A 27,641-nucleotide genomic window follows, 5' to 3' on the forward strand; every position below is an offset into this window, starting at 1 on the left:
TATGTTACTACAATTTTCAAAGTTGAAAAAATATTACCTCAAATACATTTTAAATTGTATTTCTGCTTTGAGCTTTATATTTTTTTATATTTTGCATCTTTTGTTACAAGAATGGTTGTCATGCATGCTACTTTTCAAAAAACTTAAAATTCTGAATTTATATTGAATACAATTCTTCATAAATCATTGAAATTTTTCTTATTTAAAGCAAAATATTGATCAATATTGTTATAATTTTTTCTATACAGGGTGATTCAGAATAATCTGTGTTTTCCGATTTTCTTTTACACAAGAAGGAATTAAGAAGAAATAATTATACATCCTCATTTTCTGTAAAAACTATACATTAAACTTAGAAAGGGTATTTTTCAATATCTTTGTAAACATTGGTGCACTTCCAAAAGGAGCATGTTATGTTTTATTCTATTTAAAAATCTATTTAGTTGAAAACAACATTTTAAAACGGGCAATAAAATATTCTACCAATTACACAAAAAGCTTTATTTAAAATTCCTTCATTGAAAACAAATATTGAATTTTTATATTTGCATACTTAATAAATTTAACTTTAAAAGTTGCTAATATTGGTTAATCCTCACCCCCCCCATTTAATTTCATAATCTTTTAATTTCATCTCTAATTTGTAATGGAATGTTTTAGATGAAAATTTAAATCATTATAGCTTTCTTATTTTTTAGATATCCTAATAAAATTTTAAAAAGTAAAAAAAATTATTACTAGGAATGAATTTGCCATAGAGAAATATGAAAATATGACAAATAACAGTTTCCTAAAAATACATTTATGTGTTAATAAAATGAAAAAATCAATTTTCTTGTCATCCTTAATTCATGTGGAGCATTTTTTGATACTACATGCCTATTATCATTGTGTCATAAAAAACGGAAAACACAGTTTATCAAGAATCGCCTATTAAATACAACCTTATTTACATATTCAGGACGACTTTAAATGTGAGTTATTTTTTATCGTTTAATAATGGGTGAGTAGATTGCCAAAAGTTAATTTATTGACATAGTCATATTTTCTGTTATAGTGGTCAAAATTTTTAAAAAATCTTTAATTTGCCTGCAAATAATCCAGAGTAAATAGAACATGTCAAGTATTCTAGGAGTGGATATTAATGTATTAAGCATATATCTTTCATTTTTGATAAAGTATATAAAAGATTATAATTTGGCAGACTCCCTATGACTATTTTTCAATATTACACTATCCAGTAGAAAAAGGATGTATACCAGGTGAAGTGTGTGTCAAAGTAAGAGAACCCTACAAATCATATTTCAACAAAAGTGGTGACCTTCTCAAAGAATACCCTGTAAGTTAAGCTTGATTTTAATGTTTTCAATCACAATTTTTTTTATTCTTGATAAGAAATGGAATAGAGTTTATTTTACAGGATAGCCTTTCTAGTGTTGATGTGGTAGAGATTTCAAGGTAAAATTTTTATTAAGATCTTTATTGGATGAGGGACGGTAGTCATTAAATGCATTAAAGGCTAAAAACTGTTGTGCATAATCCCTGTTTGATAAAGAGCATTTGGGCAGCAGTGGCAGGGGCCAAAGCTGCAAATGGTGATTGTCAGGGAAATGGCAGTGGATTTTCTTGAAATTAAAATATGTCATGTCAAGAAAACTATTTACAGATTGCTGGAGGGAAAATACATTAAAAATTTTAAAATGTTGTTTCTTCCGTAGAAAACATTTACAGAGTGTTTCCTTTGATTTTTCCAACATATAAATGAAGTTGTGTTAGGAGTTAAATAGACATGATTAATTAATTATTTGATTTTATTATATTCATATAGAGCTTACAACTGTGCATTGACTGAAGAGATGATGGTAAGTAATTAATAGTACATTTATTTTATTAAGTATTAAGTAGAGAAAAAGACTTGATAATATTTTTTTAAACTCAGAAAAAGTATAAAGAATATGAGAGAGTAATACTGAATGCAGGTAAAACATATAAAAAGTGATGTACCTTTTCATATTTATTAAATGTAAGAGCGTCTTAAAAAAATATTATTTTCTTCATACTAAATATTTTTTGTTTAAATTATTCTATAGACTTTCATGAGGATTAAATCCTTACTGCTTTACAATCCATAAACAAAAAAGAAAGAATTAAACAAAGTTTTAGGACATTTCCAGGAAAAAAAGTTCTAAGTTATGTAAACAATTTTGATTTTCATTTACTACAAATTAGGTTCAGTAACCCATCCACCTATTTATTACAGGCAGTCTTCTTAATGCATCCAAAGAAGGACTCCTAGAAATTGTTGAGTTCTATGTTAACAATGGTGCATATGTCAATGCTTATGATAAAGAAGGTAACATTATTCTTTTCAGATGTTGATTTTAATTAAAATGTCAACTACTTGGTTAAGCAATTTTTTTAATTTATTGATTTATAATTATACAGATACTCAACTTACATTACCTGTTTGTGTTTCCCATTTCATATGACCCCTTCTTACTTTATATGTATATAAATATAAATAAATGGAACCAACGGATTTTGTTTAGTTAAAGTATAGAAAACAAACTACATTAACTATTGTAAAAGTTGTCAAATATAGGACAATTTTAATAGTTATAAAAGCATTGCTTTTTATATGGGTTGGATGCTTGTTATCTTCATCCTCCTTCCCATCAATTAAAAGGTGTAAGGTTTAAATTGAAATGAGTGTAATTTTTTTAAAACTTAGAAGCTTCTAATTAGGTCTTCTATCTCAAAGTAATGAATCCTGTATATAATCTGGCTTTAAATACTGAATCTACACTAAAAATAAGAACAAAAAAGGTCTAATGTTAACTGTTTTATGCTTATAAAAGAAAATAATTCTTTTTAGATTAACCCATTAGTGACGAACCGGCTTTTAACGCCCGGTTCCAGAAAATGCCAAAATAAACCGGTTTTCAGTTTCTTGATTGCATCATGCTCGCTTGAGCCTACCCTTTACTGCGCTGTTTTTCAATTCCCCCCAGAGAGAAGCGTTTCTATCTATTAGGTCGGCCACAATCTTTCATCGAAAATGGGTGAACCAAAAAAAACAAGGTGATTTAAAATACCCCTCCTAACTTTTTTGTTTATGAAGTAAAGTTAGTGATTTTTTTCGTGAAATTTAAAGTTTATTGGCAACTACATTCATTTGTGAATTCGTTTTATTCAAATTATTATTTTTTATATGATTTTTTATCGTTTTTTTACGTTCTATATAGGCCCGGTTCGGCGTGAGTAAAAATACCCGAAAGTTTTATTGCCCGGTTCGGCACTAATGGGTTAAGATTATTAAGGTTTCACAAGTCTTATGAGAGCATCTGAAAGAGGACACTTGGAGACTGTCAGATATTTAGTTGAAAATGGTGCAAAAATTGATGAGGGCAACAAATTTGGTAATTTTACAGTCATCTTTTTTCAATATCTTACCATCAATATTTATTCACATATACTAATACTAAATACTATATTAACCCTTAACGTTTTTTTCTATCTCATTTTCTGCGTGTGAAAGATAAAGAGCCCAAACTGCGTGATTTTTAAAGTATGGGTATGACACATAACTGAGAGTTGGAACTTTTAGAATATCTCCAGCCTGCAGGCACAGGATGCCAGCAAACCTGACAGTGTCATCCAGGTAAAGAACAAAAATATCTTTTTGACTTAAATAAAGCATTTATCCTCCAGTAGTACATCCAAATATAAATACAGGTGTTCAAGTCACTTTCAGGTTCCAGGTATGATCCTGCAGGTCTCCTGAAATCTTTAAACATATTAAAATTTTATAAATATCTACTGCTGTTTTCCCGCTGGCCGCCAACTGTAGTGGCTGCCAGCTGCCAAAAACAGCACAATTCATTAAGAAATTGTTACATTTTACTGAGTGTGATGACTCAAAAGATTAAAATGTATTTTATATTATATAGTTTAAATTAAAGAAAAGAACCTAGAAATTGTAAAAAATCCCTTTCTTTTTCGTTGTAGAAGAGAAATTGACAAAGATTTTAATTAAAAAACACCTTATTGTAAAAATTGACAAGTTTAAATATTGCCACAAAAGGATTCAATAAGTTTATTAAATGTTTCATTTTTATCAAATGATGATTAAGATTTATTACACAGAATAAAGTGTAAAAATGCATTTTTATACCTTTTTCTGAATTATTTTTGAAAACATCATATTATAAAATGTTGTTACCTTTTTAACCCATTAGTGCCAAACTGGGTTTTAAAACCCGGTGCCAGAAAATGTAAAAAAACCGGTTTTCGGCTTCATAATTGCATCATTCTCAGTATGAATCCCCCCTCTACTACCCTGGCTTTCATTTCCCCCTGGAGCAGGTAGTTTTGCTTACTTCCGTTTGCCGGTATAGATCAACAAAGTTTGAAAATCATGAAAATTCAAAATACCCCATCTAACTTTTTTGTTTTTATAGTAAAGTTGCTGATTTTTTTCGTTAAATCTAAAGTTTATTGACAAGTACATCTATTTGTGAATTCGTTTTATTTAAATTATTATTTTTTATATGATTTTTTTATCGTTTTTTTACGCCCTATATAGGCCCGGTTCGGCATTTCCATTTTGAGTCTGAAATTTTTATTACCCGGTTTCACTAATAGATCTTTTTTGACAACAACAACAAAACAGGGTTTTTTTACCCGAAAACGCCGGCTAAACACGAAATTTGAAATAAATCGCTTCGTATTATACTTGTAGCTCTTTAGATTACATGAGGTTGTGTAGTTTTCAATTACGGATCGTATCAAAGTTCTAAAAAGTGTTCATCTCACTTTACGCGTTCAAAAATTACATTTTTTGATTTTTGGTCAAAATAACCGGGTTTATACAGGTCAACCGGGTTTTAAAACTGGGGGAAAGCACCAAAAACGGGTGTTAATGCCTGGTTGGTATTTATGGCCAAGCCGAACCGGGTTTTTTTGCAACTTTCCTGTGCACGCCACTAGAGCAAAACAAAAAAATACGAATTCCGTTTTGACCATTATAAAGCTTCCCTGAAACTTACAGCTCGATCGGCCCATAAAAGTGGCGCTCGGCACTAATGGGTTAAGTTATATGTTAAATTGTATTTTATTCTATTAACATTTTGTTTTAAATTTAGAAAATTGATATTTTGAAACTTTTATGAAATGATTTTTTAAAATGTTCATCACTTAAATTGTATGTTTGGTAAAATTTTCATCTTGTTATTCAAGAAAAATCATTTAAGTTTTATTATTTTTAACTCTGAATTGATAAAAAAACGTATTAATGCAAAAACAGAAAAAAATATACTTTCTTCAAAAAAAGACCTAAACAAGAAAATTAACATTATTTAAGTATTTATTGACATTTTTTGTAAAATTGATTTTATAAAAAAGTTTTAAAAACTTGAATTAACCCATTCATGATGAGCGCCACTTTTATGGACGTATCGAGCTGAAAATTTCCGGGAAGCTTGATTTGAAAATGTATTTTTTATTTTGTTCTTGTGGCGTCCTTAGGAAAGTTGCAAATAAACCGGGTCCAGCGCGAGTAAAGATACTTTTCGGCATAGGTAGCCGTTTTGGGCGGTTTCTCTTGGTATGAAAACCTGTTTTTTTTTGTAAAAACCCGGTTTTTTTTTTACCAAAGAATTAAAAATGTAATTTTTGAACGTCCAAAGTTGTAGAGTAGCTAATACTATAATACAATCCGTAATTGAAAAATATATAACCAAACGTAATTTATAAAGCTACAAGCAGGCAAATGGGTAGAAATTTAATAGAAAATAATATGAAGGTGTTAATTACCATTATTACCATTATTAAAAAATCAGTCCAGGATTTTATTGCTCTAGATATCCCCTTTTTTAATTTCTAACCCTTTATTACTAATCTCCAAACTTCTCATAAACTTTAGGATAATAAAGTTTATTAAAATATTCAAATGCTATTCAGGGCAATAAAAATCTGAGACAGACACGAGTATCTATTTACCATTTAAAAACACCAAATCTCTCCAAGTTATATATAATTCAAGTTTTATACAAGTTTGGGTATCATTATAATTATTTAAATTTGGGTACTTTATTTCGTAATATCTGCGGAAAACTGTCTGTAATAAAATGCAATAGATATGAAAATCATATCATCATGATTGGGTACCACTAAAATTATATAAGATGGGTACCATTATAATAATCTAAATTTGAATACTATTTTTCTTAATATCCGTGGAAAACTGTTTGTAATAAAATGCAATATTCTCTACATATATTCACAACCAGGGATCTCAAGGGAAAACAATGGATGATAAATTGATGTTTGTACCCAATGATGATATTTAAATTATTATAGTTGAAAAGTTAAGACATTGCTAATTAAAAAAGCCGTCTGCGGTATATATGAAAATCATATCGGTTAGCATATTTACATTAAAATGATTATTTTATTTTAAAATCTGTAGTAATCTAATAATAGAAATTTACCATTATAATTATTTGAATTACTATCTATCTAAATATCCGCGGAAAACTGTCTGTAATACAATAGGGAGGGAGAAGAAATTGAGCTGTTAATTACATTAGTATCCAAAGTTACTTTTACTAAATTTTGAAACATTTACATAGAATACATTTAACATTAAATTGATTATTCTTATCTAAATTTGGGTATTATATATCTTAGTATCTGTGGAAAATTGTCTATTATACAATGCGATAGACATGCAAATCATATTGGTTAGCATATTTACATTAAAATGATTATTTTATTTTAAAATCCGTAGTAATCTAATCATCGCAATTTACCATTATAATTATTTAAATTACTATCTATCTAAATATCTGCGGAAAACTGTCTGTAATACAATAGGGAGGAAGGAGAAATTGAGCTGTTAATTACATTAGTATCCAAAGTTACTTTTACTAAATTTTGAAACATTTGGCCAATTAAATCCTCTTTATAAACACCATTAACTTCATTACTAGGCACATCAAGTCAATTCTATGCTTTGGTACCAGTTAATAAACCAAAATGCTTGATTTTATTAAATTTAGGGTCAACCAGTTTGATAAAAGCATCTGAAGGAGGCCATATTAATGTTGTCAGATATTTAGTTGAAAATGGTGCAAATGTTAATTCTTTTTCCAATGAAAGTAAGTTAGATTGAAAATAATCTTCTATTAGAATTATAAAAAAAAATCATCATTAAGAAATTTCTGAATAAAGAATTCCAAGCTAATTACTACTCAACTCAAATATCGTACACTCTTTTTTCTCTATTTTCTTTCACAAACTTAATATTGGAAAATCATTATCAAACAGTGGAAATTCACAATTCTGCACCCCATCAACTCCCTCTCAAGAGTCAAGCCCCTTCTACATCCTCCTAAAAGAGCAAAAGGGGATGCAAAAACAAAAAATACCCCCTTTCTCAAATTAAAAGGGTATTTAAATAATTTTCATGATTCATTCAACAATTTACCTGTAAAGGGTGCTTGTTTGACTTTTGAGTTTGTTGTTAGGGGACCATATGATTTAAATAGCTTTGTTTTTCTTAGATTGGACCAGTCTGATTGGAGCCTCTAATAGAGGCCGTCTTGATGTTGTAAAATACCTGATAAGCAAGGGTGCTCATGTAAATGCAGCTACTTATAATAAAAGTAAGTAATATTTCTCTTGATTATTATTCTTCACTTTTTTCAAGTTGTGTGAATAAAAGTTTTTAAGATGAAAATTGTATGTAGAAAGATATGCCTCTAAATATGTACAATTATTATTTAATTAAGTTGTAATGAAATGTGGGCGGGAAACAGCCAACTGAAGCTAAAAGTTTACTGATACCTAAATAATAAACCAATGATCTTGTTGCCAATGATGGAGACTTATAAAATAATGGGCACTTTCTGCGCCAATCCACCAACATTCTTCAGATTTTTTACCTCCTTCCCACAACAAAAAACTTAGATGTCCTTGTTTGTTTCTCTAAATACAGATCCACCAGATAAAAACAGATCTGACACATTATAAGAAACATATAATAGTTTGTTGCATCATATAGCAATAGACAGTGAAGTAAACAATGCACTGGGTGTCTCTAAATAATGTATATTCTAAGACAATAATAAGTAAGTAAGAAAAAGGTATGGATCTACTGCAGTTCACGGTAAAATATTGCTGGTAACGAATATTGCCAAAAATTTATGAATTTTAAAAGCTGCTAGCTGCCAAACGGCTGAACGTACAGATCATGCCTGCACACTGTTTTAAGCAGCATAAGAAGGCCTACAAATAATCTGGAATAGTCATAAATCAATAATGCATAATTATCTCGCAGTGCAGAGAAATGAGCGAAAAGGGCCTATTTTACGCGTTTTTTCTTCAGTAAAGCTTTCCATGTGCATCATTGGATCTTGGCTATTCCAGATTATTTGTAGGCCTTCTTATACTGCTTAAAATGGTGTGCGGGTATGATCTATACGTTTAGCCGTTTGGCAGCTAGCAGCCTTTAAAATTCATAGATTTTTGGCAATATTCGTTACCAGCAATATTTTACCGTGAACTGCAGTAGTTATCCACCCAACCCAAAAACTTTTACTAACCAAAAATAAAAAAAGCTTGTGATATGCTTTCCCCTCTCCCAACTTTTATTAAAAAGCTCCTCTTTGCTTTGAGGAGCGAGTTTAGCATTCTGTTTAAAATAACCCCAAGGCCTTGAACAAAGTGAATTGCATGCCTATGGTTTTATAAGTTGAAAAATGTTCTTTAATATTTTACAACTCTATTTTAGGATTTACCAGTCTTATTATAGCATCTAGAGAGGGCCACTTAGAAGTAGTAAAACAATTAATTGAACATGGTGCTGATATTCATGCCCAGAGTTCAGATGGTAAATTTTTTTAATCCTTTCATTCAAAAATTTTAGGTGTCACACTTAAATCCGTAATATTTGAAATAAAATCACTTAAATTTGCAAATAAAGTAGAATGGAGTCTGTCTGTCTGTCTATTTGTCTGACCAAATTGGCTCCACTGTGGGCTACAATTGAATCAAGACAAAAGTAAGTGCCGAGCCCTGGGACCTATGTAGGGTGAAAATAGACATAAATCCTTGATGATTCCAGGTGGAGACAAAATATTTTAGCGGGGTCTTTTGGTTTTTTTTTCAATTTAAAGTTCTGAAAAAAAATTGAAAAAAATATGAAAATCTTTAATAAAAAACAAAATAAAAAAATCACAATTTTCAAATTCAAAACCTAACAACAAATTCTAACATATTTCTGATCAACATAGCAATAAAACGTCTTTTGCAAAATCTTTATGATCAAAAATAAATAGCACTTACTAAAGACTTTTTTTCATTTAAACTTATACTTTTCACATTATTTAACTTTAAAGATTGATTTTTTCTAAAAGAAAGGTTGCGTGATTTTTTTATTCATAATTAATTGCCTAATTTTGAGATTTAGATAAAAAACTTTACTACTTTATATCATTGGAAACTCTACTAGCAGCGGCTATGCCTCTAGAGGCATATAGGGACCCTTAGGTTGGGGGGGAAGTCGAACCCCCCTTACAATTACAGTTTTTTTAATGAAAAAGTTAAAAACATTTATTTTGTAGAGTTAATTCTCTTGGGATAGTGATGGTACCCTTCCCCAAAATAGTTATAAACCTTACCAGGACATATAAGAAGCTACCATGTAAAGGAGAACCATATTGGTTCAGTGGTTAGTGAGATCCCTTGGTGCACAAAGACTCACATAGAACGTGTTACTTTATTATAAAGATACATATATACACAGAAACTCTACAATCAGAGTATGTCTAATTGTTCATCTGTCTGTATAAAAACATTACAGAATATATTTATTTGGTACTAGCGGCTACGCCCTTAGAGGCCTTTAGGGGCACTTGAGAGGGGAAGAAGTGGTTGAATTCTACAACTAGATTTTTATTTTAGACTTAAAAAGAAAAAGTTATTTTTTGTGTGTGAAATGGGGTCCTTTTTTAGGGGTTGATTTCTCCTGGATGGTGGAGGTACCCCCCAAAAATAAGTTATAAACCTTCCAAGAACCAATGAGAAGCTACATAGAAAAAAAAGAACCATTGATCATTTTTAATTACTATTCAGGGATCTAAAGGGATAAGACAATGACCGCTAAATTGATTTACATTCCCAAATATGATACATGGATAACCCTTCTGTATGTTTCAGTTAATGGTTGAAATGTTGGGCACTTAATTTAATAATCCAACCAAACAAAAATCGCAACAGGTCTCCTAAGTAGTTAAGCCAACGAATAACAAATTCCTATATTAAACTATGGGGACTAGTCTAATAAACAGCCCATTGTCCCATCTCGCTCTGATTAATATATTTTTGTATCTGTATGTTACACTTGCTTTTTTCTTTATTTGTATTCTTTTAAACTTAAGAGCTTCACTAATTATGGATGTTGTCTTTTTCCCTTGTTAAATCCAATTACCTAATTCTGGATATTCTTTGAGGTTGATAATTACAATTATATTTTATTAAATGGAAAAAGAACAATTTAATTATAGTTCAAGATAAAAATTATTTTATCACTAGCGGTTTTGCCCCTAGAGGCATCTAGGGGCCCTTGACAAGTGGGGAAGTTGACCCCTCCCCTACTTTCAGTTTTAGTATGTAAAAGAAAAAGTTTTTTTTAAATGTGGGGTAGGAACTAATTTTTTCTAAACTTAAAACTTCGTTCTAAGGACCATGAAAAACTTGAAACAAGAAGAACTATATCAGTTAAGCGGTTACAAAGAATCTTCGGTACCGACAGACACCCTCACACACACACACACACAAACAGACAGACACAGAAACTGTTACTTTTATATAAGGATTAATAGACACTAAACTACTCCTTAATATGTTGATCCTATTATCAGTCTAAAAGATAGGTCAATAAAGAAGAACCAAATTGGTCCAGCGGTTAGCAAGAACTTTAGGCACAGACAGAAAAAACACACGGACATCCTATCTTTTTTATACAGGGATATAACTTTTAAACGATAGGAAAATTTTTTTTTCCAGATGATATTTCTCTCCCTTCTTTAAAGCACTATTTGTGATACAAAATATATTGATGTCTGTTTGTCCATCTTTCTGATGCTTAAGAACTGATATGGTTCTTTTTTTACTTTACTATGTAGCTTCTCACTGGTCCTTGGAAGGTTTATAACTTCTTTTGAGAAAGAGAAGAGAAATCGCCCCTTAAAAAAGGACCACAACACACAAAAAAAGCTTTTTCTTTTTAAGCCTAAAATAAAAATATAGTTGTTGAATTCAACCACTTCTTCGCCTCTTAAGTGCCCCTAAAGGCCTCTAAGGGCGTAGCCGCTAAAGCAAAATAAATATGTTCTGTATTGTTTTTATACAGACGGATGAACAAACAGACATACTCTGATTGTAGAGTTTCTTTGTATATATGTATCTTTATAATAAAGTAACAGGTTCTATGTGAGTCTTTGTGAACTATGGTTCTCCTTTACATGGTAGCTTTTCATATGTCCTGGTAAGGTTTATAACTATTTTAGGAAAGGGTACCACCACTATCCCAAGAGAATTAACTCACCAAAATAAATGTTTTTGACTTATTCATTAAAAAAAACTGTAATTGTAAGGGGGGTTCGACTTCCCCCCCAACCCAAGGGCCTCATATGCCTCTAGAGACGTAGCCGCTGCTAGAAGATTATCCAGTAATATAAAGTAGTAAAGTTTTTTATCTAAATCTCAAAAGAATTAACTCTCCAAAATAAATGTTTTTGACTTATTCATTAAAAAAAACTGTAATTGTAAGGGGGGTTCGACTTCCCCCCCCAACCCAAGGGCCTCATATGCCTCTAGAGGCGTAGCCGCTGCTAGAAGATTATCCAGTAACATAAAGTAGTAAAATTTTTTATCTAAATCTCAAAATTAGGCAACCTTTCTTTTAGAAAAAATCAATCTTTAAAGTTAAATAATGTGAAAAGTATAAGTTTAAATGAAAAAAAGTCTTTAGTAAGTGCTATTTATTTTTGATGATAAAGATTTTGCAAAAGACGTTTTATTGCTATGTTGATCAGAAATATGTTAGAATTTGTTGTTAGGTTTTTTCTACAAATCTTTATATTGAAAGTCTAAATTTGAAAATTGTGATTTTTTTAAAGCTTATAGTATTTATATAAGTTGTTTGTATCTTTTAGTAAAAAAAAAATTGAAAATTATTTTTTGTTTGTTTTTTATTAAAGATTTTCATATTTTTTTCAATTTTTTTTCAGAACTTTAAATTGAAAAAAAACCAAAAGACCCCGCTAAAATATTTTGTCTCCACCTGGAATCATCAAGGATTTATGTCTATTTTCACCCTACATAGGTCCCAGGGCTCGGCACTTACTTTTGTCTTGATTCAATTGTAGCCCACAGTGGCTCTACTCCTTAAGGAATATAGATATTGGTCCTATTCTGGTTTTATAAGATATAATCATATAAAAAAGTATTCTTGTGCAATCTACAGACAAGCCAATTAGAGCCTCCATTTATATAGCATCCCTCAGTGGTTAGGTTAGGTAGTTTAGGTAATATTTAGCCCTGTAGGGTTATAGGGTTTCCCATAATGGTTATGTTAGATTATGTTATGTTATTTTAGGTTAGGTTAAGTAAAGTAAAGTTAGGAATTATTAAGTAGCCCAACAGTGGTTAAGTTAGGTTAGGTTAATTAAGGTAATCTTGAGCAGCCTGACAGGGAACTTTGACAAAGTAGCCTCAGACAAAGTAGCTGCGGACAAAGTAGTCTCACTTAATCTAACCAAACTTAACACCCAAAAGGGTCACTAACCTTACAGGACTACACAATATTACCTAACTTAACCTAACATCTGTGGGAGGCCCTATCCCTGTGGTGGGATTAGACAAAGTAGCTTCAGACAAAGTAGCTTCCAGACAAAGTAGCTTCAGACAAAGTAGCTTCCAGACAAAGTAGCTTCTACAACAAAGTAGCTTCCAGACAAAGTAGTCTCCACTATTATTAAGGTCATGGTCGCAGCACTTGGCCCCCAGGCCTGCAAAGCAGCAGGCACTCAGCCCCCTAGCCTAAAACCTAACCTACCTAACCTAAAAATTGCAAAAACATTATTAAAAATTCTAAAAACAATATGAAAAATTGTAAAAATCTACCAACCACTTTTTGTAAAATCCACAAAATTCTAAACCACCTATGCAAAAACAGTTGAGGTGGCCTAGCGCCCGCAGCTTAACATGTCCACGGCCATAAACTTTATTAACAGTGGAGACTACTTTCCTTAGGAGGCTACTTTTCTTAAGAAAATGTCCAGGATCCAGAAGCTACTTTGTCCAAGGTTACTATGTCCAAGATCCCCCCACAGGGATAGGGCCTCCTATGTGAAAGATAAAGAGCCCAAACTGCAAGTTTTTTTAAGTATGGGTATGACACATAACTGAGAGTTGGAATTTTAAGAATATCTCAATCCTGGCGGGCACAGGATGCCAGCAAACCTGGAAGGGTCATCCAGGTAAAGAGCAAAATATTTTTTTGACTTCAACAAAGCATTTTATCTTATCAAAATACTAAAATATCCTCTAGTTTTACATCCTCATATTAAATACAGGTGTTCAAGTCAATTTCAGGTTCCAGGTATGATCCTGCATGTCCTGCCAAGTACAGCTACGGCGGCTGAAATTTATAATTTTATGTTTTATTAGAAAATTTACATAAAGATTATCATTTTTCTGCAAAAACATTGTAGTTTTAGCTTCAAAATTAAGTTGTGGCAAGGGGACCGACTGGTTAAGTGTTAAAAAATTATTTTATTAAATTTTCATTACTTAAATTGCATATTTGATGAAATTTTCAACTTATTTGTCAAGAAAAATTGTTTAAGTTCTATATTTTTTGAATTGTGAGTAACATATATTAATGCCAAAAAAGGAAAAAATATACTTTCCTCAAAAAAAGACCTTAACTTACCAGCTCTTTGTTCCACCTGGGAATATAAGGCTGCAACAAGGGCTCTCCATCCATTTCTATTATGTGCCTCTGTCTCTACTTCATCCAAGGTTAGGTTAGCTTTTTGGAGGTCAGCTTCTATGATCTTAATTCTTCTATTGTTCATGAGAAATACATGTCCAAGCCAAGAAAGACATTTCTTCTTTAATTGTAATGACATTGCTTCACTATTTGTTCTTTTGTGTAAATTTTTGTTAGATATTCTCTCAGGCCAATATATTCTACAAATTCTTCATAGACATGTATTATGAAATGCATCTAGTTTCTTGAAATTTTGAACATTTTCTCTCCAAAATTCAGAACCATACATTAGTATTGATTTGACATTACTATTGTATTTTCTAATATTAGTTCTCTCACTGTATTTATTGGATTTCCAAACTGGTTTTAAGATAGCAAAAATTGTACTTGCTTAATTAATTCTTGATTTAATGTGTGCTGCTGTGCCCTCTTATGGGTTTGTAATACTATCCAGGTATGTAAATTCTTCACCTACTACAATTGTATTATTGTCAACAATAATAGGTGCTACAGCATTATCATTTGGTATGTACATGGCTTTAGTTTTGTCAGCATTAATAATCAAACCTGTCTGGTCAGCAAAATTTGATAGTCTGTTGGTTTTATTTTGTAAATTAGTTATGCAATCTGCTAGAATTGCAAGATCATCAGCTAAATCAAGGTCATCAACATTAGCTGCATACTGTTGCTTCCTTGATTGGTTTGTCTTATTACCCAGTCAATAACAATAAGAAAGAGTATGGGTGAGATATTACACCCTTGTCAACTCCTGTTTGCACCTCAAACCAATCAGATAATTGTGTATTGAGATCCACGCAGCGCTCAATTTTTTTGTAGAACAATTTTATTAAATTTACAATTTTTGCAGGAATTCCAAATGTTTACTCTACATATAGAGTCAAAAGCCTTTTTGAAATCTACAAAATTGATGAATAAAGGTTTTTGCCATTCTGAAGCTTGTTCTATAATATCTCTTATAAAAATTTGGTAAATACAACCTCTTGACTTTTTAAATCCAGCTTGTTCTTCTCTTAGTAATAAGTCAATTTCATCTTGGATTCAAAATAAAAGTATTTTACAGAAAATTTTGATTGCAATGGACAAAAGAATTATACCTCTTATATTGTAACAATTGTTTAAATCACATTTTTTTAGGAAGATTTGCTATAACACCTTTGCACCAATCTTCAGGTACAGTTTCTTCCATCCAAATAGCACAAAACAGATAAGATAAGTATTTGATGGAAGTATCCAAGTCTGCTTTTAAGATTTTGGCTTTAATAATTTCTGGTGATTTATTGGATTTTAAGGATTCTATAGCTCTTCTGACTTCTGCATCTGTTGTAGTATCTATTTTTATATCTAAGTCATTTTCTGCACTTTCAGTATCAGCTATGATTAGTGGTTCAGGTCTATTCAAAACTTCTTTGAAGTGTTCTACCCATCTATCAGCTTTTTTATGTTCTGTAGTGAGTATTTGACCTTGTTTATTTCTAAGTGTATTAGAAGATGCTTTTTTTTCAGCTAGGAGTTTGGTAATTCTATATAGTTCTCTTGCATCACCATGAATGGCAGCTGTTTTTGCCTTGCCAGCAAAATTTTGGTGTAATCACACTTATCTTTTCTGGCACTCCTTTTGACTCTTCTATCCTGTTCACTATACTTTTATGCTTTGAGTTCTTCTTTTGTCTCAGGTGAATTTGTTCCTAACATCTTAGCTTTCATCAATCTTTGACCATGTCTCATTGGAAATCCATGGCTTAGATTTGTTCTTTTTGAAACCAAGAACATTTTCAGATGTTTTTGAAAAGCTAATTTGAAAATGTTTTACGTTCTTTCAACAGAATTAACTTATGTTTAAGATTCTTGTTCATTCTCAAGAATTTGAAAGCAGTTTTGCAGCTCTAGTTGAATTGCTGTTTAATATCATTATTATTTTACTTGTATGATACTTTCTCCTTGTTGGATCGGCAGGATTTTCTGATTTTCTCAATTTAAGTTTGAGAGTTCCAACAAGAAGGTTGTGGTCACAGTGGACATCAGCACCTTTATAGACACGTACATCTTAAAGATAGCTTCTCTATTTTTTGTTAAAGTGATTGCGAATTTAATTTTTCAAAATGCATTTTCGTTTACCTTTTTTTATATTTTAAGTAATTTTCAAAGAATTATGCCTTAAAAGTTCAATTAAGTTAGAAAAAAATCAGTTTAAAATGCCGAGAGTATTTCCACATGAAAATAATGTTAAAATCTGAGCAAAAATTAAACTAAGAGAAAATAAGCCATTTCTTCGCTTGCAGATAAAAACAAAAAAATTGATACTTAGAAAATATTTTTGTAATATATCTCTATTAATATTTATCTTTGAACTTTCTCCAAAATGTAATGAAAAAGTTTGGTTTATTTTATAAAATCATTAACCAAATACTGCTTTGTTTATGCAGGTATAGGGACAAAAGGAAAATTGTTTAAATCTGTAGAAAGAATGATATTTAAGAATTGAAATGTTTAAATAGAATAAACAAATATGATTTGCTGCACATATTCAGCATAAAATATAGCGCGTTTCTATAGTATTTACATAAAAATAAGCATTTTATCATGTAAAATAAACCTCGTAATGTGTCGAATTTAATTAAATACCTGTCTAAATACCTGCCTAACTCACACACACACAACACTCACTCACTTACATTCGCCATTCTCGTGTTTGCCTCTTCCATTCTCCGTCCCCCCTCCTTATCTTTCGTTTGGTACAAATGGTACCAACGGATTTTGTTAAGTTGAAGTATAGAAACCAAACATTACTGAATATTGTAAAAGTCGCAGTCCCTTCAGTGTATTTTAAGTTGTAAGTTTGGACCAGTACGGGAAAATTTCAATAGCTATAAAAAGTACAGCATGACCCTCGAAAAAGTATTTTTAAGCATCTGCAGCCCTTATTTCTCAATGAATTATTAAAAAATGCATATGTCCTTGTTCTCTATAGTATTCCACGTAAGTAGATATAAAAATATTTTTTTTACCTCCATTAACACCGGAGATTTTTAGTGCTAAAGTTTTGAAAACGTGACTGAGGAAAAAGTAACTTTTAACATGAAACGACTTTTTTAGCAAAATTAAGCTAGAAATCCTTTTATTTTTGTTACTAGCAGAAACTTTATACAAAAATGAAATAAAAAATTTAGTTTTTGAGTAAAAAGCATTTTTTACACATATTTTTTGAGTCTTTTTAGTTTAATGATATTTTGAAAAACTTACTTATTAGGCAAAATTGTTTAAGATTAAAAAACCAAATAAATCTCTATGAATATAGCAGGAAAATTGTTTTGTTTCACAATCCTAACTTTAATAACAAAAAAGTTATAAAGAAAATAAAAATAAACATTATGATTTTTTAGTCTAAAAAGCTTAGTTTACCCCCTATTAAATAATTGAGATGTCAGAAAAGTAGGCGGAGCAACTGTCATAATTAATCCTTTTCTATAAATAAGGGTTAATAAATAACCTAAAATTTGCAAATAATCAATTCATTCAGTAGCATTTTTTGCCATTAAAAATTCATATTTTTTGGTGGAATAAAAAAGAAATAATTAGTTACCTTGTTTTTCTTTGTGTCTCATTATTCAGTTGCCAGAAAAAAATAATATAACCATCCAAAAAATAAGAGAAACAAAAAAAAATTCTTTTTCTCAGTCACTTTTTCAAAACTTTAGCTCTAAAAATCTCTGGTGTTAATGGAGGTAAAAAAAATATTTTTATATCTAATTACGTGGAAATCTATAGAGAACAAGGACATATGCATTTTTTAATAATTCATTGAGAAATAAGGGCTGCAGATGCTTAAAAATACTTTTTCGAGGGTCATGCTGTAAATAATTTTATTCCCATAAATGAAAAAACATGTTATTTTATTTCATTTTTTTTTTGTATAGGTTTATTGCTAACTAACTTGATTTATTACCTCAGGAACCATCTTTACATTGTGTTTAGGATTAAGATAAAAGCCTTGTTTTAATTGATGTACATCCATAAATAACAGATTAATATTAAAAGAATATAATTTGTGTGCTCTTTATCTTATTCCATGTTTTGAAGTATTAAACAATCAAGTTCTGTGGAGTCCATATGTATGTTTGTGTGTGTGTGTGTGTGTATTTTATACAACCTGGCTGTACTCAGAAAACGCTTATACCTTTAATTAATTCGTTTTTTAAAGATTGTTTCTTTTAAATATTTTTTATAGATTTTATCTATAGTAAAAACTTTAAAATTATGTGGGGACCTAATCGCATTTTTAGCTCTGCAGTATGATGAAGCTTTTTTAGCAAGTAGTAAATATTGAGATAGGATGAGGGTGCTATGTTCACAAGATCGACAACTATAAATCAGCTGACCTTATACCCATATTTGGTAATATCGTTTCAATTATCGGTAGAAATCGTTTAATCTCCCCGTAAAAAGAAATTACAAACTTTTTTGGTTAGTTTAATATGTATGTAACAAAAGAATTTATTCTACTCTAAATTTGCAAGTAAACTTCAACAAAAAGATTGTTATTTGTCGATTTTGATAGGTTTTAAGATATGTATAATAAAACTCAAAATACAACGATGTTTTCAAGGGAATAAATACGTTTTTTTAAAGTTTGATTTATTTTTAAATGGGAAGTATTTAAGACTTAATTCTCAAAATAGTACTCTTAAAAAACATTAATCAGTGACATATATCAACTTTTTCCCAGCTTCGTGAACACTTTAATGGTAAAATGGTCAATCTGGCCTTTGGTAATTCCATCATGAGATGTGCAGGTTTTTTGTGAATCCTTTTGTGAGGGAAAATTGCACCACCAATAACAAGATTATTATTAGTGCACAGTTCACAAATCCTTTCTTCATTGTCATTTATGACTCTAAGACCATGTTCACCCATCACTTGCTCCCTTCCACTATTAATGCTTCCAATCTTAGCATTCATATAACCAAGCACAATAAGGACATCATGACTTGGTACAAGATCAATTTCTCTTTGGAGAATTTCATAGGAATTGTCTTTATCATCATCTATTGCTTAGTTGTTTGGAGCATAACATTGAATTATAGTGGTTTTGGCATATTTGGAATTAAACCTGGCTTTGATTAGCTGGCCATTGATGGGTTTCCATTCTAGAAGGCACTTTGAAAATTGCTTTCTAATTGCAATCCCTACACCTCTGATGCATTGGTCTGCATTTCCAGAGAAAAGTAGTGTAGTTACATCTTCTAACAGCATTTTGCCACTATCTTTTAGTCTACATTCACTGAGACATAGTTTATCAAGTTTGTAAACTTTCATTTCTTGTAGAATTTGGTTTGACCTTGAGCAGTCACACATGGTTCTAACATTCTATGTTCCAATTTGTAAATTTTGTTTGGGACCTAGAAGACTCCTCCTCTCACACCTAACTTCCTTCCAGAGGCTTTCATTAGTCACGGTCAATTGTCACCATGATGACCATGGAGACCAATAGAGCCAGTCTGTGTACCCAAGTGGTTATCACTAGCTCTATGAACAGTTCCGTAAACTTGTAGTGTTTTTAAAGTGTTGTGTAGTTAATCCAACAACCAATCCCCAACCTGGGGGACCAGGAATTGCATTATGTCTAATATCTCCCTGGCATTATGTCTGTTGTCGTAGAACATTTACAGCATAGCCTTCCAGCTACTTGATACACTGTGCAGGTGAACCAACTTGCAGGGACACCTCTCCCACATATGTAATAGTATCTCATTTTCTTTAGGGCTTAATTTTAAGTAATTATTGATATTTTATAATAAATATTTAAAAACTTGATTTAACCAGACATGCAAAAAAAAGTTTGCAAATTTGAAATTTTATTGCAAAAAAGGGTTAGTTTAGATAACAGTTTAGTTTTAACAGATTATAATTCCACATCTTAAATTACATAGGACTCAAGTTTTTGTTTGATAATTGCGGAAAGTCAACGTTTCTTAGTCTAGAAACATATTGTGTGAAGTCAGAAGCAAAATTATGAAAAATTTATAATCATAATTTTAAGAGTTGTAATAACAATGAAATTTAGCACGGCAATAGCGCAAAATAGTCCTCTAGTCCCATTGCCTATTTAAGTCCTCTCTTTGATTATCTTTTCTATGGGAGTTAGGGCTGAATGCCTTCATACCAATACTGATTAAATATCTAGGATGTACAAATCTTTCTATCATTTTTAATACTGAAACTAATTTATAATTTAAAATGTCTGTCTGTCTGTCCATCTGTTAGACACAAAATGGGGGAAACATGATTTTCTCGGCTCCTATAAAATATAGAAGAATGAAACATTTTTAACAACATTCCTACAATGAAGGAGCATACTCAACTATAAAACATTCATGGCGATTGGACTACTTTTTAGGAGGTTTTCGGATATTTTTATGTTTATCACATTTTCCCCTGTATCTTTGGAGTATATAGTCTGATTTTTATAAAACATTTTTAGATATCAAAATTAAACTTCCTGTTTTTGAAAGGAAACACCCATGATGGTCAGACTGTCTTTTAGTTTTTGATTATTTTTATATATCTCCCTATATCTTTGGTGATTTTTGTCTGATTTTAAAAAAATTATTTAAGTTAATTTTAAGTTGTTCTAAAGGATTTTTTTTATTTTAGCAGGTTTTTGGCTATTTTATTTATTTTTCCACTATATCTTCTATTTTTATTGAACTATTGACTCTAGGGGCGTGGTGACACTTCAGGTACAAGTCCTCTACACTTCACCTTTGAACTTAATTTGTACTGTAATGCATTCAATCGACTAGAATATCAACACCCTTTAGACAACCAACCAATTTTATTGGATGACCTGTGTCTGAGAATTCCAAACTGTGAATGTGATGAGTTGCCCCTGTTTTTGGCTAAGTCATTCCCCCTACTCTAACTATTCATTTTGTGCATTTTGTTCTTTTTTGGGAATATGAATTTCTTTTGTATTCAGTATGAAATTTATTTGATCATTGGCCTGTCGCTCATCATAGAAAATAAAATATGGTTTCATGTTTATTTTGTTCAATAAATATAATCTTGATTTTAACAAATAATCTAAATCTACATATTCAAATCCAAGAATTTTTGGGCAATATAACTTATGCATGTTGTAAATTATAAACGAACACTGTATATTAAACCTAATTTAAAAATATTTAGGTTGGACAAGCCTGATGTTTGCATCGTATTATGGTTATCTTAGAATTTTTCAAATATTATTGGAAAGTGGGGCTGATTTAAGAGCTAAAAGTAATGATGGTAAGATAATTATTATTAGTTTTGACTTGGAAATAAATCCTTTGTTATCTTATTACAAAAATCTTAAACTGTTTCAACCTATTTTTAAAAGGTATATTAAAAATATACTATGACACCAGTAGAATCATACTGCAGAGCTAAAAATACAATTAGGACCCTAATAACTTTTTTAGGGGATTTTAAAGTTTATTTTTACTATTAATTAAGAAAGTTTTCATAGATCATAAGGTCATAAGGATTTTTTCATTTTGGAATAAAGTTCTCAGTTTTAGAGTGTTTTGCTTCATAAATACTGATTTATGTCTTTTGATTTCATCTATCAAAATTCATTAACCCTTACAGATCAGATCCTAATTTGCACATTATTATATGGAAGGAGGGGGGGGGGCTAATTATTCCTCTATCTCGGCTTCTTATCAAATTATCAAATTTTAGGTGGCGCTATTATTCTTCATAACAAAAAAATATTTAATTCTTGTCATATTTGTCAGATCGCAATTTAGAAAATTGGTCAAAGATCAGTCAAGTAGCAGTCAAATGGTCAAAGGAAATTTAGGTCTCTAGTTGTAATAGAAGCCATGATAATCATGGTATGTCTATAGTAAAAGCTGGTCAAAAAATTGGTCATAAAGTCAGTGATCGGTCAAACGGTCATAACACCACTTTTTCAGATGTCTAAATATTCACAAAAGTATTCTATCCTATACACAAAATTCATACTGTAGATTTATTTGGAATTTTGGTGCCATCTAACGGACTTTGTCCAATAATGACCAACACAAACCAGATATCCTTATAAAACCAACTCTTGTCGACGTATAATAACTAAACTTAAAAAGTATTAAAATATACTTTAAAAAATAGGTTAAAAACAGTTTAACCTATGGATCACTGTATACTGTGCTTCAAATAGATTAAACTTACTAGACCTCTGCTGGTGCTTGTTTTATACTATAATTCTTTGTGTGGAAAACTTTATGTTAATTTTCTTATCTTTCTTATTGTTTACTCTGAAACACTTTTATATAATAACAGATTTAGAGCACATGGATATTGTAAGAGATTCTTGCATTTTTTCCCCAGCTGACTAATATATTGATACCCCCTATTCCCCAAACCCTTATAACTTAACACATATCCTCCCCTGACCAATGAAACATGTATTGACCAATATCTAAGGACTATATTAGAAACCTAAATTACAAAAAATTACCTATCATAATATCCATGTTATCTTGTTTAATATGATCTAATATTATTAAAAATGTTAACTGCAGATAGAGTCCTAGCCTAGCAAGTGGAGAATTTTTCCTTACATGGAGATTAAAATCAACTAATTGTCTTAAATACTAGAAATCTTGTAGTTAAACCACATAATGTTCAAAGTTTTTTATGGGGTATTTAATGACTCCTTAACCAGGTTTCAAACTCAATCCTTCAAACATGAAGGGTTTCTGTAGTTCTTGATGTTTGACAGATCTTTCTTTTTGATGCCAAAATGGCCAAGATAGTGTTTAGAAACCTAGTTAAGATGTCTATAGAAAGATAATAGCCTAGTTTACAAAAGACATAGGTCGACCTTTGGAATTTTAGGTCAAACTAAAGAATCTTTAGGTTGACTGAATTATAAAGGCATTTGTTAGTTGAACTTGTTTTGGTTGACTTATGTACAGAATAAGTCAGTCGACCTCTAAAAGTTTTTTATGAACATAGTACATGCTAATAAGAGAGAAAATATACAGGCGAGCAACATTTAACAATTATGACTTGAAAAAAACAGTCTATTTAATGTATATAATTTTTAAAATGCATATAGTTGCTCACAAATGTTACAAATTTTTAAGATTTCTGGAATGGAAAAGTAATTTGAAATAAACCACATATTTCTATTAGTATATAAACCCCTTTAATAAAATGCAAATACAGAATAATTATAATTCCAAATTTGTTGAAAAAAAAATTCTAATATGTTCAAAAATATTTTTAGTTTACTTTATCCTTTTATTTCATGAAGGACTAAATAAATCTATATAGATTTAAGCAACATATGTTTAGGGAAATATAACTTTAAAAGAAAATATTTCATGCAATGTAGCAAAAAATGTTATACTAAAATTATTATAAGGAATAATTTTAACATATTTAGTAATTATAAACCTAAACAGACTAAAAACGAGAAAAAAAATAGGTTATGCTTTTTTTCAGTTGTACTTGTTTAGGTTGACATAAAAAAAGCAGTCGAACTCCAAAAGCCTTTTGTGAACTGGGCTAAGAAGTTTTTTATTTACATCCATTAAACAGAAATATAGAACTTGTAGTCTTATTTAGATTAACGCACCAGCTAGAAACATATTATGAGGCTGTTTCATTAATGCCATCTTAGGATGCATATTCTTATGTTAAGGTTTCACTGCCAAGGATTATGCAATTGGAAGAGTACATGAATATCTCAGACTAATTGGTAAGTTATAAAAAAAATCAAAATGTCAACAATAAAAGTTCATTTAGGTTGGGGAGGGCAAAACCTTTAAGTTTGTCCATAAAAAACGAATTTATGTGTCCCCTATGACCAAGCCGCCAAAAATTATATTTTAAGTTTTACACCAAAAATTTTGTTTTTCTAGTTTCAAAATCAAGAAATTTACACCCAAAATTTGTAAGTAAAAAAGGACCTAAAAACACAGGTTGCTAAATAAATGGTTGAAGGAGGTGAAATTTGACATTAACTCAATTATAGTCGGAAATCCATAGGCAAATGGGAGACTTGCCCTTTAACTCTAATAAGAGCTGAGATAAAAGGGATGCTCTCCCCCCTCACTGATTAAGGTGTGGCAGGAGAGACTATTAAGGGATATTTTGTTTTTTTCCTTGACATTTATAAAAGTTTTGGTACTTATATCATGATCAAATTCAAATTCAGTGAATTGAAATAAGTAATATTATGAAATTATCTACATTTAGTATATTATTTTAAGATTTGTTAAAATCAGCTGATAATGGAAGAATTGATGAAGTAAAATCATTGCTTGATCTTGGAGTCAAAATTAATATTATGGATAAATATGGTTTGTATTTCTTTTTTATAATAAGACATAACTTTATTATGTTGGAGTGGATACATATTTGACCAGATTCCCAATACTAGATATACGGCCGATTTCTAATGTCTAATATCCAGATATTCTGCAAATTAACAAATAACTTAATATTGACGTTGCAAAAAAAATGTCTTTATAAACAGGTGTTTTATCTATAATACAAAGAAGCTTGATGTCTGTCTGTCCATACATTGTGACCACCCAGATTTACCACCCTCCTACAATATTCCTTTCAGATGTGTGTCGGTTTGATGCCCTCCACAAACAGAGTAATAAGAATAAAAAACCACCAATATTCAAGACTTAATCAATTAGGACTGTGACTTCATCGATTAGTTATTCCCCCGTAACACCTTGCTATCATTAGAGACATGCCTGCAGTAAGGGGACACCCTCCACCAGTCCCTGACAGCTGTACATGAATACAGGGATAAACATGCCTAAATACAATTATAATTGCACTTACATAGGTCAGCATGACACAAGGGCAGTCAGGAAAGGGAGGGGTTGAACTTTCCTTAAATCAACAAACTAAGTTTACAATTAGCAAACAAATTAATGTTATACAAAAGGACATTTAAAATCAACATAACAGATCAATAAACACATTACAGTTACATTTCTATAATCCTTGCTGCAGAGCTATTCCAAAATTCCCTGAATAGGATAGCTCCTTACTACATGTACAATAAAGTTTCCACCCTGGAAAAATTTTGATAAAATATTTGCCCCCAGCCAAAATGTGTTTGATTTAACCCATTAGTGCCGAGCGCCACTTTTATGGACCGATCGAGCTGAAAATCTCAGGGAAGCTTTATAATGGTAAAAACGGAATTCCAATTTTTTTGTTTTGCTCTAGTGGCGTGCACAGGAAAGTTGCAATAAAACCCGGTTCGGCGCGAGTAAAAAAACCTTGCGGCATTAATAACCGTTTTTGGCGTTTTTTGGTGCTTTCCCCCGGCATTAAAGCCCGTTTGCGACCTAAATACCCGGTTATTTGGCCCAAAAAATTAAAAATGTAATTTTTGAACGCCCAAAGTGAGATGAACACTTTTTAACCCTTTACAGTTGGGCCCCTTGCCGCACCTTAATCGGTCGGGGGGGGGCGTTCAACGCCCCCCCTTATTATCTCAGTTCCTATTAGAGCTAGAGGGCTAAATTTTTTTGTGCAAGTCCCCTGTTTGATAATGAATTTCCGACCTTTTATAAGTCTAAGTCAATTTTTGCTTCCTTCACCCTTTTATTTAACAACCTTTGTTTTTAGGTCTTTTTTTACTTAAAAATTTCAAACGGCTGTAATTTTCTTATTTTTGAAGCTAGAAGAAAATTTTTTTTCCAGAAAATGTTTATCTTTATGTAAATTGTACATTAGAAATATCAAAATATAAATTTCAGCGGCCGCAGCTGTACTTGGCAGCTGCCAGCCGCCGCAGTCGGCGGTCGGCGGGAAAACAGCGGCGGATCTTCATGAAATTTTTATACGTTATGTAGACATGTAAGAAAAGCTTAAGTTTAAAATTTGAAGTCTCTAAGTCAAAAATTGCGGCCACAGGAGCCTTTCAAAGATTTCTGGAGACCTGGAGGATCAGGACCTGCAGGATCATACCTGGAACCTGAAAGTGACTTCAACACCTGTATTTCATATAAGGATGTACTACTAGAGGATTTTTTAGTATTTTGGTATGATAAAATGCTTTGTTTTAGTCAAAAAAATATTTTTGCTCTTTACCTGGATGACCCTGCCAGGTTTGCTGGCATCCTGTGCCCGCCAGGATGGAGATATTCAAAAAATTCCAACTCTCAGTTATGTGTCATACCCATACTTAAAAAGTCAAGCAGTTTGGGCTCTTTATCTTTCACACACAGAAAATGAGATAGAAAAAACCGGAAGGGGGGCGTTCAACGCCCCCCCCCCGACCGTTAAGGGTTAAAACTACGATACGATCCGTAATTGAAAACTACATAACCTCATGTAATTGATAGAGCTACAACTAACATACAAAACAATTTATATCACATTTAAGATTTTGGCTATAGGTACCACCCCTTTTTGGTTAATAAACCCGGTTTTTGTTGTTGTTGTAAAAAAGATCTATTAGTAAAACCGGGTAATGAAAATTTCAGACTTTCCCCCCATATGCCGAGCCGGGTCTATATAGAACGTAAAAAAACGATAAAAAAATCATATAAAAAATAATAATTTGAATAAAACGAATTCACAAATGAATGTAAATGCCAATAAACTTTAAATTTCACGAAAAAAATCACTAACTTTACTTCATAAACAAAAAAGTTAGGAGGGGTATTTTAAAATCACCTTGTTTTTCTTGGTTTTCAAATTTTGTTGAGCTATACCGGCAAACGGAAGTAAGCAAATCTGCCTGCTCCAGGGGGAAATGAAAACCAGGGTAGTAGAGGGGGGATTCATACTGAGAATGATGCAATCCTAAAACTGAGAACCGGTTTTTTTCGGCATTTTCTGGAACCGGGTGTTAAAAGCCGGTTCGTCACTAATGGGTTAAGAAAAAGAATGGCTCATTTTAAATATTTTTTTTCATAGCAAAAATTGCAACTACACAAGAACTTCAAAGACCTGTTTTTAGTGCTTTTTAAAAGCTTTTGTGTGATCTCAATTTCAAAGTTTTACAAAGTTTCAATTCTAGTGTGTCCATATTAACCTGAAATGTACCCAAAAAAATGGGGGCAATCTCAATAATAACATATGAAGATGTAGCAAGTAATATTCCAAAGTCAAAACTGTCAAAATTCCAGATCTATAATACAAAGTAGAACGATGTCTGTCTGTCTATTTATTTGTGTGTCTGTGTGTATGTTTGTTTGTAGCAAAGGATCTCGCTAACCAATCAGGTTCTCCTTTACAGGATAGCTTCTCATAACTATTTTCTTGGGGGGTGGGACACCCCCAATTCCCCCCAAAATAAAAATACACCCCTCCAAAAATAAAAATACACCCCTCCAAAAATAAAGATACACCCCCCCAAAAAAAGTAAAATTGTTTTTCTTTATTAAACTGAAAATAAATTAGTGGGGTTGAATACCCCCCCCCCCCCCCAAAAAAAAAAAATCCTACCCCTCAAAGAAATTATTTTTCTTTAAATCGAAAATAAGAAAAATTGGTTTAATCAAACCTCTTAGGGGCAAAGCCCCTAGAGGCT

General features: G+C 31.2%; 1 protein-coding gene across 1 annotated transcript in view; it reads left to right on the forward strand.

The window, feature by feature from the left end:
- The first annotated feature begins 1,851 nt into the window (after positions 1–1,851).
- Positions 1,852–27,641, forward strand: part of LOC145331347 (uncharacterized) — a 51,441-nt gene continuing 25,651 nt past the window's right edge. Inside the window, exons 1-9 of the mRNA XM_080175964.1 lie at positions 1,852–1,979; positions 2,261–2,353; positions 3,321–3,419; positions 7,062–7,160; positions 7,566–7,667; positions 8,795–8,893; positions 21,269–21,367; positions 23,772–23,828; positions 24,343–24,432. Of these exons, the coding sequence (XP_080032090.1) occupies positions 3,335–3,419; positions 7,062–7,160; positions 7,566–7,667; positions 8,795–8,893; positions 21,269–21,367; positions 23,772–23,828; positions 24,343–24,432 (631 nt within the window). The 5' untranslated portion in view covers positions 1,852–1,979; positions 2,261–2,353; positions 3,321–3,334. The remainder of the gene's footprint in view (positions 1,980–2,260; positions 2,354–3,320; positions 3,420–7,061; positions 7,161–7,565; positions 7,668–8,794; positions 8,894–21,268; positions 21,368–23,771; positions 23,829–24,342; positions 24,433–27,641) is intronic.

Source organism: Acartia tonsa, chromosome 11 (assembly GCF_053477335.1).
Source record: "Acartia tonsa isolate MP-2025a chromosome 11, ASM5347733v1, whole genome shotgun sequence".
NCBI lineage: Eukaryota > Metazoa > Arthropoda > Copepoda > Calanoida > Acartiidae > Acartia > Acartia tonsa.